This window comes from Cupressus sempervirens, chromosome 11 (assembly GCF_028749045.1).
Source record: "Cupressus sempervirens isolate cs-2001-9-10 chromosome 11, ASM2874904v1, whole genome shotgun sequence".
Taxonomy (NCBI): Eukaryota; Viridiplantae; Streptophyta; class Pinopsida; order Cupressales; family Cupressaceae; genus Cupressus; species Cupressus sempervirens.
In genome coordinates this window covers 441,463,021-441,475,591 of record NC_143128.1, presented here as the reverse complement: position 1 = coordinate 441,475,591, position 12,571 = coordinate 441,463,021, and the positions used below count along the sequence as shown (strand labels likewise).

Sequence of the window (12,571 nt, the reverse complement as noted above, 5' to 3'; positions counted from 1 at the left end):
ATGCATCGCATCATTGTTTCCAACATATCTGTATGATTTAGTTTCCTCTTTCATTTGCAATGCCACATATATCCTTTTCGGATCTCCATTAATGTTATGAAAATCTCTGTGCAGTTGAAATTTGAAATTCATGCTCAGATGTTAAAAACCTCTTCCTTCCTTTTTTGGTATAGCTATTGGAGACTGATTTGGGTGAAAAGGATATGCAGGTGGAAAGGGGCTGATTTGATTATACTATTATTTATTTAAAAAACCTTATGACATGTTAAGAGAAAAGGATAAAATTTATGTACTGTGCATGGATTGCTTTCATCAATTGTGTGAGTATCACTCTAGAATTTTATCACCATCATCTAAGAATGTGAAAAGAAGAAACAGTGTGAGTTTATTGAAAATCTTTGCCCGTTGAAAATGCTGAAAACATGCATGTGCAGAAGCTCCTAACTTAGAAACTGACGGCTTGCAGGATAGCAATTGATAGCTTGGATGGAAGCTTGCATTAAGAACTAGCAGCTTGCAAAAAAAGACTGTCATCTTGTTCAACTAGTGCTCAAATACAGTTTGACCAACAATCATATTTTCTTTTGTGATGTTGCTAATCTAGTAGAATCTGGCACTATGATCTCTTAGTACAATTCCAATGCTCCAAACCATGCGTTGTCTTCACAACAAGCTTCAAAAATTTCCCAGCACATGTAGTCATATGGAGAAATCCTAACTACTCTTATTATATGCCTCACAAAACCAGCAGTGCCAATTCTACTATGAGTAAACATTCGGTATAGTTTTTGCAAAACAACAAATTAGCGGATATTTGTAGGGTTATCATTAATGAATAGCTATTTAATGAATTTGCATGAATGAGCACTATGAAAACATACACATACTGATATTGCCACATATATCCTTTCTCTTAAATCTTTTTAAAAAAATGATCATACAAGTTTGCAATTACAGTTGTAGCATGGTGTCAATTTGCTCATGTATTCTCTTACACTCCCTTTTGATATTTGCACTCTTTGTTTTCTACTTCCGTAAGTTAAAATGCATTTGAAACAGTTCCAGTAATTGTATATGCAAACCCTAGGACCTGAATCAATGGCGACATATCTTTCATGACAAGTGATATCAAAGTGTGAACTTACATTATATTCCTATGGCATTGGAGTTTCAATTCAATGTATCCTAGAATTTCTGCATTTTGCATGCCTACTCACACAAGGTATGACTACACAAAGCTTGGTCTCAAAATTCATGACCCTTAATCTTACCTTCTTCTACAATCTTAACAGGATGACAAATAAAATGTATTCAAAGATGTTGAGTTAAGAGATGTTTTAGTAAACGAGAGATTGATTTGGAACAACAAAAATAGTCCAAGGATGAGAAATGTATCATGAAATTGATGAAAATGTAAGTGGAAACACTTTGAGATTGAAGACTCATTCCTTTCCAAATCCCTTCAAATACCTTGAAGTCAATTTGGGTCCCTCATAAAAGCAGAATGGAATTTAATGCTCCATTCCTTAAGCAGTTATAATTACTTACTTTTTCTATTTGCTATTTTCATATCCGATTGGTCCTTCATTCTTGGTTTCAAACTCTTTTTAAATCAATTTTTTTGCATGAAAATTTGGTTGATTGCTTCCTATTGGCTATTATTGTTTATGTTGCAGGAAACATGCTTACATTTATGGTTGGTTCAAGACAGGCTTTTGAGTTGTCCCTGGCAGATGTATCACAAACACAACTTCAAGGAAAGAATGATGTTGTCTTGGAATTCCACGTGGATGATACAACAGGAGCCAATGAGGTTAATATGGCTTTACCATATTTATCTATTTAATCTTTTTTTTCACAATGATTGAATCTAGTTTATTTTCCTGTTAAGTGGGGAGAGAACAAGTTTTGTTGGCAGGTTTTAAATTGTAGCATGCAAATAGGTGCATTAAAATATATCTTAGCATGATGCCTTCCCACCTTTGTTGCAGTTTTTCAAGCCTTTAACTCATTGACAAAGACTTTGCTGTGTAAGCGTGCTACAAAATTATGAGACATTAGTTTCTAATAGTTCTGGTATCCTCACGAGAATCTTCATTTCTAATGGAAAAACAATAGTTAAATCAAAATGTATACTTATTTTTCTGATAGGATCTAGGTGTTTTTCTCTTTCTTTTTAATGGGGCACTCTATTCATGTTTAAGTTCACCCTTACCATGTTGTAAGTCAATAAATTACAAGATATGCTACTATAGGTTGTTTTTTGACTCTATTTTAGAAGTATCCTTGAAAAACCATGTTTGTAACCAAATGACACTAAATCATTCCACACTGTAGTACAGGACTAGCTGCCTTGATCAATAAATAATTATTTTGTGAGAGAGCAAATGGAATCCAGAAGCAGTGGCAAAAGAAGAAAAGCACAGAAACAACAAAATATGATGCAACTGTAAAAAACCCTGCTGGTTCTGATCAGATAAATTGAACTTTGGCTAGTGGTAATTTTGTCAAACAGTTGTCATGCAAATAAAGACCTTAAGCAAGGTTACTACTGTCATACAATTGCAATATTCTTCTTTATACTTTCACTATAGAAATTGATAGTTTGATCAACATTTTAGCAAACAGCTGAGAGACACCTGACTATGGTAAGTTAACGGTATCACTGTAGTGCAGATTAACTATTGTTTTTACAAATGGATGATGGCCGCTCAGCAATTGGATTCAATGGTTTCAAAACTCTCATTTAATGGTGCATAAGTAAATAAAGATTGCAATACAAACGAGCTGAGGAGATTAATCAAATATTGTATTTTTCCAAACAAAGAGAACAACTATGCATTAGGAGGCCGCATAATACATACATAACTGCTAGGGGATGAACGATGATCACATACAGACCCGGTTTCCAACTGGAGAATGTCAACAGTTGAAGGAGAGTTTGGCTTGGATGTTGCCGTAAGAGGTCACTGTTAGACCCTCTGGAGCTTTCCTGCAGTCATCTCCAGCCCACGTATACTGTTCCTTTCACCATCCATTGCCTGTTATCTCCATCGTGAGGGAGTTCCATGCGGTGTGTCTACTGTGGGAGGAGCATATAGTGCCAACTGCTTCCAATCTCGTACGTTAATACCTACTGTTGAATACTGCTTAGGAGGAGTAGACTATGACAGAGACTTGTGAGAATGGACCGCTGGGTCCACGCTAAGTCTTACCTTGTTCTCGCCTATGAAACATCACTCTCTTGCCTGCCAACTAGCTCATGCTTGCTGTTATGCCTGTACGTTGCTAGCATAGACGACTATCTTCAGTTACCTAATTCCTTCCTCCTGCGGTTGAGTCTCCAAATTCACTTCAGATGCCCAATGTAGCAATCCGAATCCTTAGTCCAGAATGAAGTATGTCACTGGGTTTGCATCCAATCTCACTCTTTTCTCAAGGTGTTTCGTCCTCAAGAAATAGCCAAGTTACATTAAAGCAACCTTTTTGGAATTTTGAATAACATAACATTTCATGTTGTCAATCCCAATGCAACTGCTTTCTTATATAACCTCGCAGCGAGGGGAGATGCGTACAACTTAGCAGTGTGGGATAAAACACTATTTTGTCTTTTAGTCATTTAAGTCATTTGTCATAAAGTGACCTTAAATAATAATGTACTTTATAAATCAACTTAATAAAGCAACGTGACTTTAACCTTAGAATTTCCCACTTAAATATCTCCTCTACTGAAACCAAAAGACTTCTGTGAGTGGCTAGCATCCTAAAACAAATGCTTTTAGCCTATCCGGATGGAAAGATAGACCAACTAGGTGCCAATAGGTCTAGCATGGAGAAGGGGACATTACTGTGCTCCCTTCCTAGGATTGCTTGCCCTCAAGCAATCTCAATGCTAGATGCTGCAGGATTGATTCACTTTGCCAAGTGGCATCTTCATATGGAAAAACCTTCTAGCTATTAGATATTCATTGATGGACTTGTTACGCAGCTTCCTTTCTCTGACCTCTATCACCTCAGTTGGAACTAATACTAGCTTCCCTTCCTCATCAAGTGGAGGCAATCCAATGGAGGGCACTACATGCTGACCAATCACTTTCTTGAGACAAGAAACATGGAAAATGTTATGAATCTTGCTATCATTTGGAAAGTCCAGCTCATAAGTGACCTCAAATCTCTGAGTAATGCGATAGGGACTAAAAACTTTAGGCTGGAGTTTTTGAGACCCACTCTTCTTCAATGAACTTTGTCTATACGGTTAGAGTCGAAGATAAACCATGTACCCCAACTCAAAACTTTGCTCTGTCTAGCAGCTGTCAGCGTACATCTTTTGCTGATTTTGAGCCTGTAGAATGTTCTTCCGAAGGGATTTGAGAATGTCCTGCTCATCCTGTATCCAATCCTCAGCTAGTGGTGGCCCGTTGCCCTGCAAAGCTAGATCTACAAACAATAGAGGTTCATTGCCATAGAGAGCTCGAAATGGAGTCATCTACATGGACATGTGGTAGGAGGAGTTGTAGCAATACTCCCCTAGGTATAACAGCTTAACCCAAGCCCTCTGTTGCCTTGCTACATAGCTCCGGTGATAACCCTCCACCCATTTGTTTACTATCTTTGTCTACTCGTCTGTTTGGGGGTGGTAATTCGTACTGGGTGTCAACTTCGTACCTGTCAATCTAAATAGTTCTTGCCAAAAAGTGTTGAGAAACATGCTATCCCTGTCACTCACAATAGTCTGAGGAAGACCATGTAGATGAAAAACCTCTTGAAAGAATAACTCAGCTACTTGAGAGGTTGACCAATCTATTGCTATGGCAAAGAAATGAGCGAATTTCATCAATGTGCCCACCCCTACAAAAATGGAATCTCTTTCCTACACATTCGACAATCCTATAATAAAGTCCATGGAGATTTTCTTCCTTTTCTGCACTGGAATAGGAAGAGGTTGTAATAACCTAGCTGAAAACTCTTTCTCTGACCTATTTTGTTGACAAGTCAGACATTCTCTAATATGCTGGAGGACATTGTCCTTGAGGCCCTTCCATGAAAACCTTTCCCTCACCTGTCTATAGCTTTTGAAAAAATTTGGGTGTCCTGCTGATGGTGCATCACGAAGAGTTTCCATAATCTTACCCTGGAGTTTAGATCCTGGTACGAGGTAGATCCTATCCTCATAAAAAACTCACATCATCGATTAGACGATTACCTTGTACTTGCTGTCCTGAAGCTGTCCATCCATAATTTGACATGTTTGAGTATTTCGTAGAATATTCAACCAACAACTAGGATTTTGAATCTGCCGATATCTTGGAAATAACACAATATTCTACCACTGAAGGTCTCTTGGAAAGCGCATCAACCACTACATTGTTCTTTCCCTTGACATACACGATTTCAAAATCATAGGCCTGAATCTTTTTGATCCACTTTTGTTGCCTTTCATTTAGATCCTTTTGTTCTAAGAAGTAGGGCAAACTATTGTGATCTATCCTAATTGTAAATCGGCCACCTACCAAGTACTGTCTAAACTTGGCTAAAGCATGTATATTGGCCAACATTTCCTTGTCGTAGGTGGAGTATAGTCTCTCACCATGCTTGAGCTTCCTGCTTTCATAAGCGATTGGATGCCTATCCTGCATGAGAATTGCACCAATCCCGCTCCTAGAAGCATCACAATCTAGTACAAACAACCAAGAGAAATTGGGCAATGCCAAGATTGGGCATGTGCTCATCACCTGCTTGAGCTTATCAAAGGTCACCTCTGCATCAATTGTCCACCTAAAAGCCCCTTTCCTTGTGAGATCAGTGGGGGGAGTTGTTGTCTGTGAAAAACCTCTACCGAACCTCTTGTAATAAGAGTAAAGACCTAGAAAAGCCCTAAAATCCGATATGTTCCTCAGGGGTGACCAATCTAGGATTGCTCGAACCTTTTCTTGGTGTACCTTTACCCCGTTTACACCAATCACGTGACCAAGGTACGAAATCTCAATTAATCTGAAGTCACATTTTGACTCTTTCGCAAATAATGAGTGCTCCTTATAATATTAAGTACCTCATCTAAATGTTGTAGGTGCTCCTCCCAAGTTCTGCTGAAAACCAAGATGTCATAAAAATACTAACACACTCTTTTGCAACTGTTTTCTAAAAAATATGGTACATGCATGACTGAAAAGTAGATGGCACATTAGCGAGTCCAAATGGCATAACCAAGAACTCGTAGTACGCATAGTGACATCTGAAAGTTGTTTTATGCACATCCTCTTTGCGAATCTGTATTTGATGGTATCCCAATCTAAGGTCAATCTTCGAGAATTAAATTGCCTCATGTAGCTCATCCAGTAACTAATCAATGCGAGGGATAGGGTACCTGTTCTTGATGGTCCTCTTGTTGAGAACGCGTTAATCAATACACATGCTAAGAGTGCCGTCCTTCTTCACCAATACGATTGAAGAAGCGAAGGAACTGGAGCTAGGTCTAATGTGTTGAATGTCTAAAAGTTCCTTAATCATCTTTTCTATCTCGTCTTTATAGTGCTTGGGATGACGATAGGTTGTAGTGATGACAAGTTTCGCACCCTCCTCTAGCTCAATGATATGCTCAAATCCTTTGTCTGGGGGAATGCCCAGAGGCATGTCCTAAAAAATCCTCTTGTGCTTATCCAACATTGGCTGAATGTTGATATGAAATTGATGTCTCGAGTCTAAGGTAGCCTTAGAGGAAATGAAGCAGTGTGCTGCCCACTCCATGTCATCATGCTTCATAATAGCCTCCATCCTGTGGGCTGAAATCAACCTGGGTCCACCCTTTAGCATAGCCTTGAGGATCACCTGTTGATCATCCTGTAAGAACTCTAGCTACATCTTATCATGATCAACTGTGTATTTGCCAATGGTTTGTAACCACTGTCTCCCCAACATGGCGTCTAGTTCATCCAAATTGACCACATAAAAATCTGCCTCAAGAAGGAAATCGTGAAAATGAATTAGAAGGCCTGACACTTTACCTGTGCATCTCAATCTCTCTCCTCCAACCACTCTAACCTCGAATTCGGGTATGTCATCACTCTGTAATTTCCTCTTCGTAACCAAATATGTGCTAACGAAGTTATATGATGTGCCTGTATCCAAAAGACATATCATACGCTGTCCTCTAACGATTCCCTTCAAACAAAAAGGATGCCCTTTGGGATCGTTGGAAAGGGAAGCTATGATAGGAGGCTGTCGCTAAATGTATTCCCTCTTTCTCTTTCTAGGTGGCCGTTTCTCATCTTCCTCATCGCTGCCCTCCTGCTGCTCATCCTCCTCTTCTAAAAGTACCTTGATATAATGTATTTTGCCTTTGCCGAGGCATCTATGACCCGGTGTCTATGGCTCTCTACAAGTGAAGCATAGCTTTTTCCTCTTGAGTTCATTTTGTGTCTCAAAGTCCATCCTGGGAGATGCAGCCTCATGCTGGTTCTTGTTCTTTTGGAATGAAGTGGACCCCTTATACTATTTCTTAGGAGGCTGTAGTATCAAAGAGGGTTACTCTAGATCATGTGCGATCTTAATGGCATCATTCAAAGTGTTTGGCTTAGTAGCTTAACCAAACCTCTATATCTATCTTGTAAACCCTGGGTAAACAACATTACCTTACACTGTTTTGACATATCTGGAACCTCACCGAAATCTCGTAAAACTCGTCAATGAATCTATCGTGAGATCCACCTTGTTGTAATTGTGCCAAATCCCTGTAATAGACCTCTATATCCTTCCTGTCAAAGCGAGTGATCAGCTTAGAGCTGAAAGTCTCATAAGATGTGATGAGACCATGATCCTGGGTGACCAGCGCACGATGCTACCAATCCTATGCCGCACCCTATAAATGCATCATAGCGAATCTAATAGCTTCTGTCTCTGACATGGGCTTAAGTGTTAGGTAGGTGTCTAACTTGTGAATCCAAGCTCTCACAAATGTTTTACTAGTTGCCATTAAAAGTAGGGAGAGATAGTTTGTTCATAGTGATGGAGCCCAATTTTAGTCTCCATTTTTGTGAAGAATGGCATATGAAGAGAAGGTATCATTTATTAGAGTGAAGGAAGAGATGTGAACATCAAAGGAAGTAGACAATCCTAAAGATAACATAACCTTCTTAAAATATGGGAGATATTTTGATAGTATCTATGATTAAGCAAGTTTAACAAAAAAGAACATACTTAGTCTGAACTATACAAGGAATTCGCAATCATCATTTAGTCTGGGTATGACAAAACAGAACCTTTGATCATCCTTGGAGTTGTTGTATTGATGGCTTGCAGGTGCCCATCACAAGATACACATTGATGTTCATGTTTATAGGATGGTTAAGACAACTAACAACAAGGAGAAAGGTGAAATGATTGAGGAAATACAATGCATCTTCTTATCATTCTGCATAATCAATGACTGTTAGGTCCCATTGATGGCAACCAGGATATCATGAAAAAACCATTGATAGCAAGCATAGATGTTTTACTATTGCATTGGCTTCCATTAACCTGAATACAGATAAAGGTTCACTTGGTAGAGATCCTTCTCTATTTCCTGTTCTAAAGGCATGTCACACTAGAAACTATGTCCCTACTCTTTTAGATTCATTGGGTATGACATGGCTCAAATGATTTATCTCAGCATGTGAATGCACTGTAATAGAGATGAAGGTTCACAGAAAAATCAGTCAGATTGAAGGAAGTGATCAGAAAAGTCTTTCTACATGAACTAGAGATTGTGCCTCTCATTCCGAGTCTTTCATATTTTACCTTTGATACAATGCAATAAAAAGTAGAGGATATGAGAACCTACAACACCTAAGCAACAAGCCCCTTCTCAAGAACATTACTTATTTTCTGGCAGCTGTCCAATCTTCAATATAGCAATACAAATTGATCTATATATGGAAGCGATAAAAGGCACAAGCACAGTGGGAAGTAAAAGGGAAAGTCGAGGTTAGATTAATTGAATCCAGCATTGAATATAGTGTCACGAATTTCCACAATATCATGCTTATCTATAGTGCAGGCCCTGGACATGGCCCCAGACGTCAAGAATGGGCTCTTTCGAGAACCATGGTCTTGCAGCGAACAGACTCGTGGATGTTTGGACGCCACAAAGGAGGTAATACAATGTAGAATAATCGACAGTGAGGGATCAAATAGTTTATACAAAATAAAGTGCCACTACTAATCCATGACAAACACACAGATGCAATAGAATATGCATATCATTTCAGAATGGGCAAGAATCCTCAGGCATGTAATGGGTCAAGTGAAATATGAAGTGACAAATCATTGCAGTGAACAAAGTATGCGTAGGATGAGACTTGATGATGGATGGAGTTGAGTTGATAGCGATGGAATCAAAGGCGGCAGAATGCAGAAATTGCACTAATTGAATATAAATAAATCTTCTTTTGGCATTGGGAGAGGCTTTGAATGAAGGTTCCCTATAACGTTAGAAAATATTGCAGAAGCTAAATCAATTAATAAATCTAAAGTGAACCATGCCGTGATTAAAGTTTTAAAAAATGATAATAAAAATGCCAAGTCATGGTTCAACAAGCACAATCCAAAGGAGGATAGTTGGTTTATATATATATATATATGATTAATGTTAATTATATATTAAGAGACGTGACTTGAATATCTAAAGTCACTTTCTTTTGTATATTCAAATATAAATATGGAACAGTGGTGAAGGGTAAAGGACAATTCATATCCGAACATTTTATTCAATTCTAGAGAAGTATTTTATATATTTTTTATTGTATGGAGAGATAAGGGCAATATTATGATTTTATAATAAAAATTCCATTATTCTATTTTAAAAATAAAATAAAATGTCCTTTGTTTATTCTTAAATGGCGTGGAGATTTAAACTGTAGGCAAATCGTCCTTCATAATTATATTTTAAAATTCTGTATATGATTTTGTTATCAGATAAGTGGACATGGTCAATTAAGCATTTTAAATTTGATCATCATAGGTTTTGTGAAATATTTAATCGTTTCCCCAACTTTGTCTAGTTTGTCTCAGTGGAGTTAAAATTCAATCTGGACTAATTTAAGATTGCATTATAATTGGTCTGTCGCATCTGGATTATCAAAATTATTGGTAGTACAAGTGCATTGAACATTATGAAGTTGTATGTAAAAGTTCACTGAAGTTGACTTTATCGCCCGAATGAGCAAAGGCACTGGTCTTTTTATTGAAGTCAGAAAATCTATATATTTCTTCTACAAGCATCAATTCCATTATTTACAAAATTTATACAAAACATTCAATTATCAAATATTCAGCATCCAGTTTTAGTTACATCGAGTTCGAGGACCTTGCCAATCTAAGAGCTCCAAGTTTAAATTCGCTATAGAAAACTTTGAATCGGGCAGTTAGCGTTTGAGGTAAAGGTTAACCCGCTTGGGTGTAGCGGAGCCTGAAGTGCAGGGCAATCTAAGAGATTTCCATTCGTTGGGCAAAATTTGATTGAGAGATCCTACCGAAGAAGTGGCAGGCTCTTGGATTTCCAATCTGCAGTTTTGGGAACCAACACATAGTATGCTTCAAATCCCTATTTTGTGCTCTAGGTCTCTTGTCTTGCTATGGTCTTTTTGTCTCCCTTTTTTAATTAAAGTATTGGATAAAGGACAAATTTTGTTTAACTGGGTTAGGGAACAAATCCCATTCATCATACATTGCCATAATGTTTTCTGGCAGTAAGTTTAGTGCCGCTGGTGGAGTTACCTCTTCCTCTGCATTAAAAACAGGCATTAAATGCTTATCAGTGTTCCGTGTGGGGGCTCTAACAACTCTGGGTGATCCTGTTACACTACCACCTCCATGTGATGGCTCAGGGCTTTCTTGTTAGCTAGAGCTAGTTGCGGCATAGTACCTACAAGCTACTGAAGCACATTAGCAATGTTGTTCTACCCATCTCTAATAGCCCGCAATGTTTCCCTTACTTCTCGTTCCTATTTAGTGTCGTTATGAGCCATTTGAATGTTTTTTTGCTTGTTCAATCTGTTCAATCTATTCATCTTGTTTAGCCTATTCAACTGGTTCACCTGTTCCAAAAGTTAACTCATCCACTGAATAACTATCCTCTATGTCGATCCGATATGAAGAGACTGCTTGTTCAGGTTTGAGGTGACTAAATTTATAAAGTTCTTCCTCATACCTTGCTATCATTTTTCTTGTTTATTCCAACCTATTACGTAATTAATTTCCCCACAAGATGACAAGATTTATGGCTCTGATACCACTATAAGAAACCCTGCTAATTCAGATCAGATAAATTGAACTTTGGCTAGCGGTAATTTTGTCAAACAGTTGTCATGCAAATAAAGACCTTAAGCAAGGTTATGATTGTCATACCACTGCAATATTCTTCTTTATACTTTCACTATAGAAATTGATAGTTTGATCAACATTTTAGCAAACAGCTGAGAGACACCCGACTATGGTAAGTTAACGGTATCACTGTAGTGGAGATTAACTATTGTTTTTACAAATAGATGATGGCCGCTCAACAATTGGATTCAATGATTTCGAAACTCTCATTTAATGGTGCATAAGTAAATAAAGATTGCAATACAAACGAGCTGAGGAGATTAATCAAATATTGGATTTTTCCAAACAAAGAGAACTATGCATTAGGAGGTTGCATAATACATATGTAACTGCTAGGGGATGAACGTTGATCACATGTAGACTCGGTTTCCAATTGGAGAATGCGGATAGTTGAAGGAGAGTTTGGCCTGGACGTTGTCGTAAGAGGTCACTGTTAGACCCTCTGGAGCTTTCTTGTAGTCATCTCGAGCCCACGTATATTATTCCTTTCACCATCCACTGCTTATTATCTCCGTCGTGAGGGAGTCATGTGCGGTGTGTCTACTATGGGATGGGCTTATAGATGCCAACTGCTTCCAATCTCCTATGTTAATCCCTATTGTTGAATACTACTTAGGAGGAGCCGACTATGACAGAGACTCATGAGAATGGAGAGCTGGATCCACGCTAAGTCTTACCTTGTTCTCGGCTATGAAAATCACTTTCTTGCCTGTCAACCAGCTCATGGTTGCTGTTATGACCTGTACGTTGCTAGCATAGACGACTATCTTCAGTTACCTAATTCCTTCCTCCTGTGGTTGAGTCTCCAAATTCAGTTCAGATGCCTAATGTAGCAATCTGAATCCTTAGTCCAAAATGAAGTATGATTCATTGGGTTTGCGTCTAGTCACTCTTTTCTCAAGGGGTTTCGTCCTCAAGAAATAGCCAAGTCACACTAAAGCAATCTTTTTGGAATTTTGAATAACATAACATTTCATGTTGTCAATCCCAATGCAACTGCTTTCTTATATAACCTCGAAGTGAGGGGAGATGCATACAGCCTAGGAATGTGGGGATAAAAGACTATTTTATCTTTTAGTCACTTAGGTCATTTTATCATAAAGTGACTTTAAATAATAAAGTACTTTATAAATCAACTTATTAAAGCAACGCGACTTTAACCTTAGAATTCCCACTTAAATATCTCCTTTGCTGAAACCAAAAGACTTCTTTG

General features: G+C 38.1%; 1 protein-coding gene across 4 annotated transcripts in view; it reads left to right on the top strand.

The window, feature by feature from the left end:
• LOC149530314 (FACT complex subunit SSRP1-like) overlaps positions 1-12,571 on the top strand; it is a 259,070-nt gene that overhangs the window by 109,004 nt on the left and 137,495 nt on the right. For all 4 annotated transcript variants that reach the window (XM_089808476.1, XM_089808475.1, XM_089808477.1 and 1 more), the window contains one exon: positions 1,677-1,813. In XM_089808476.1, the coding sequence (XP_089664602.1) occupies positions 1,677-1,813 (137 nt within the window). The remainder of the gene's footprint in view (positions 1-1,676; positions 1,814-12,571) is intronic.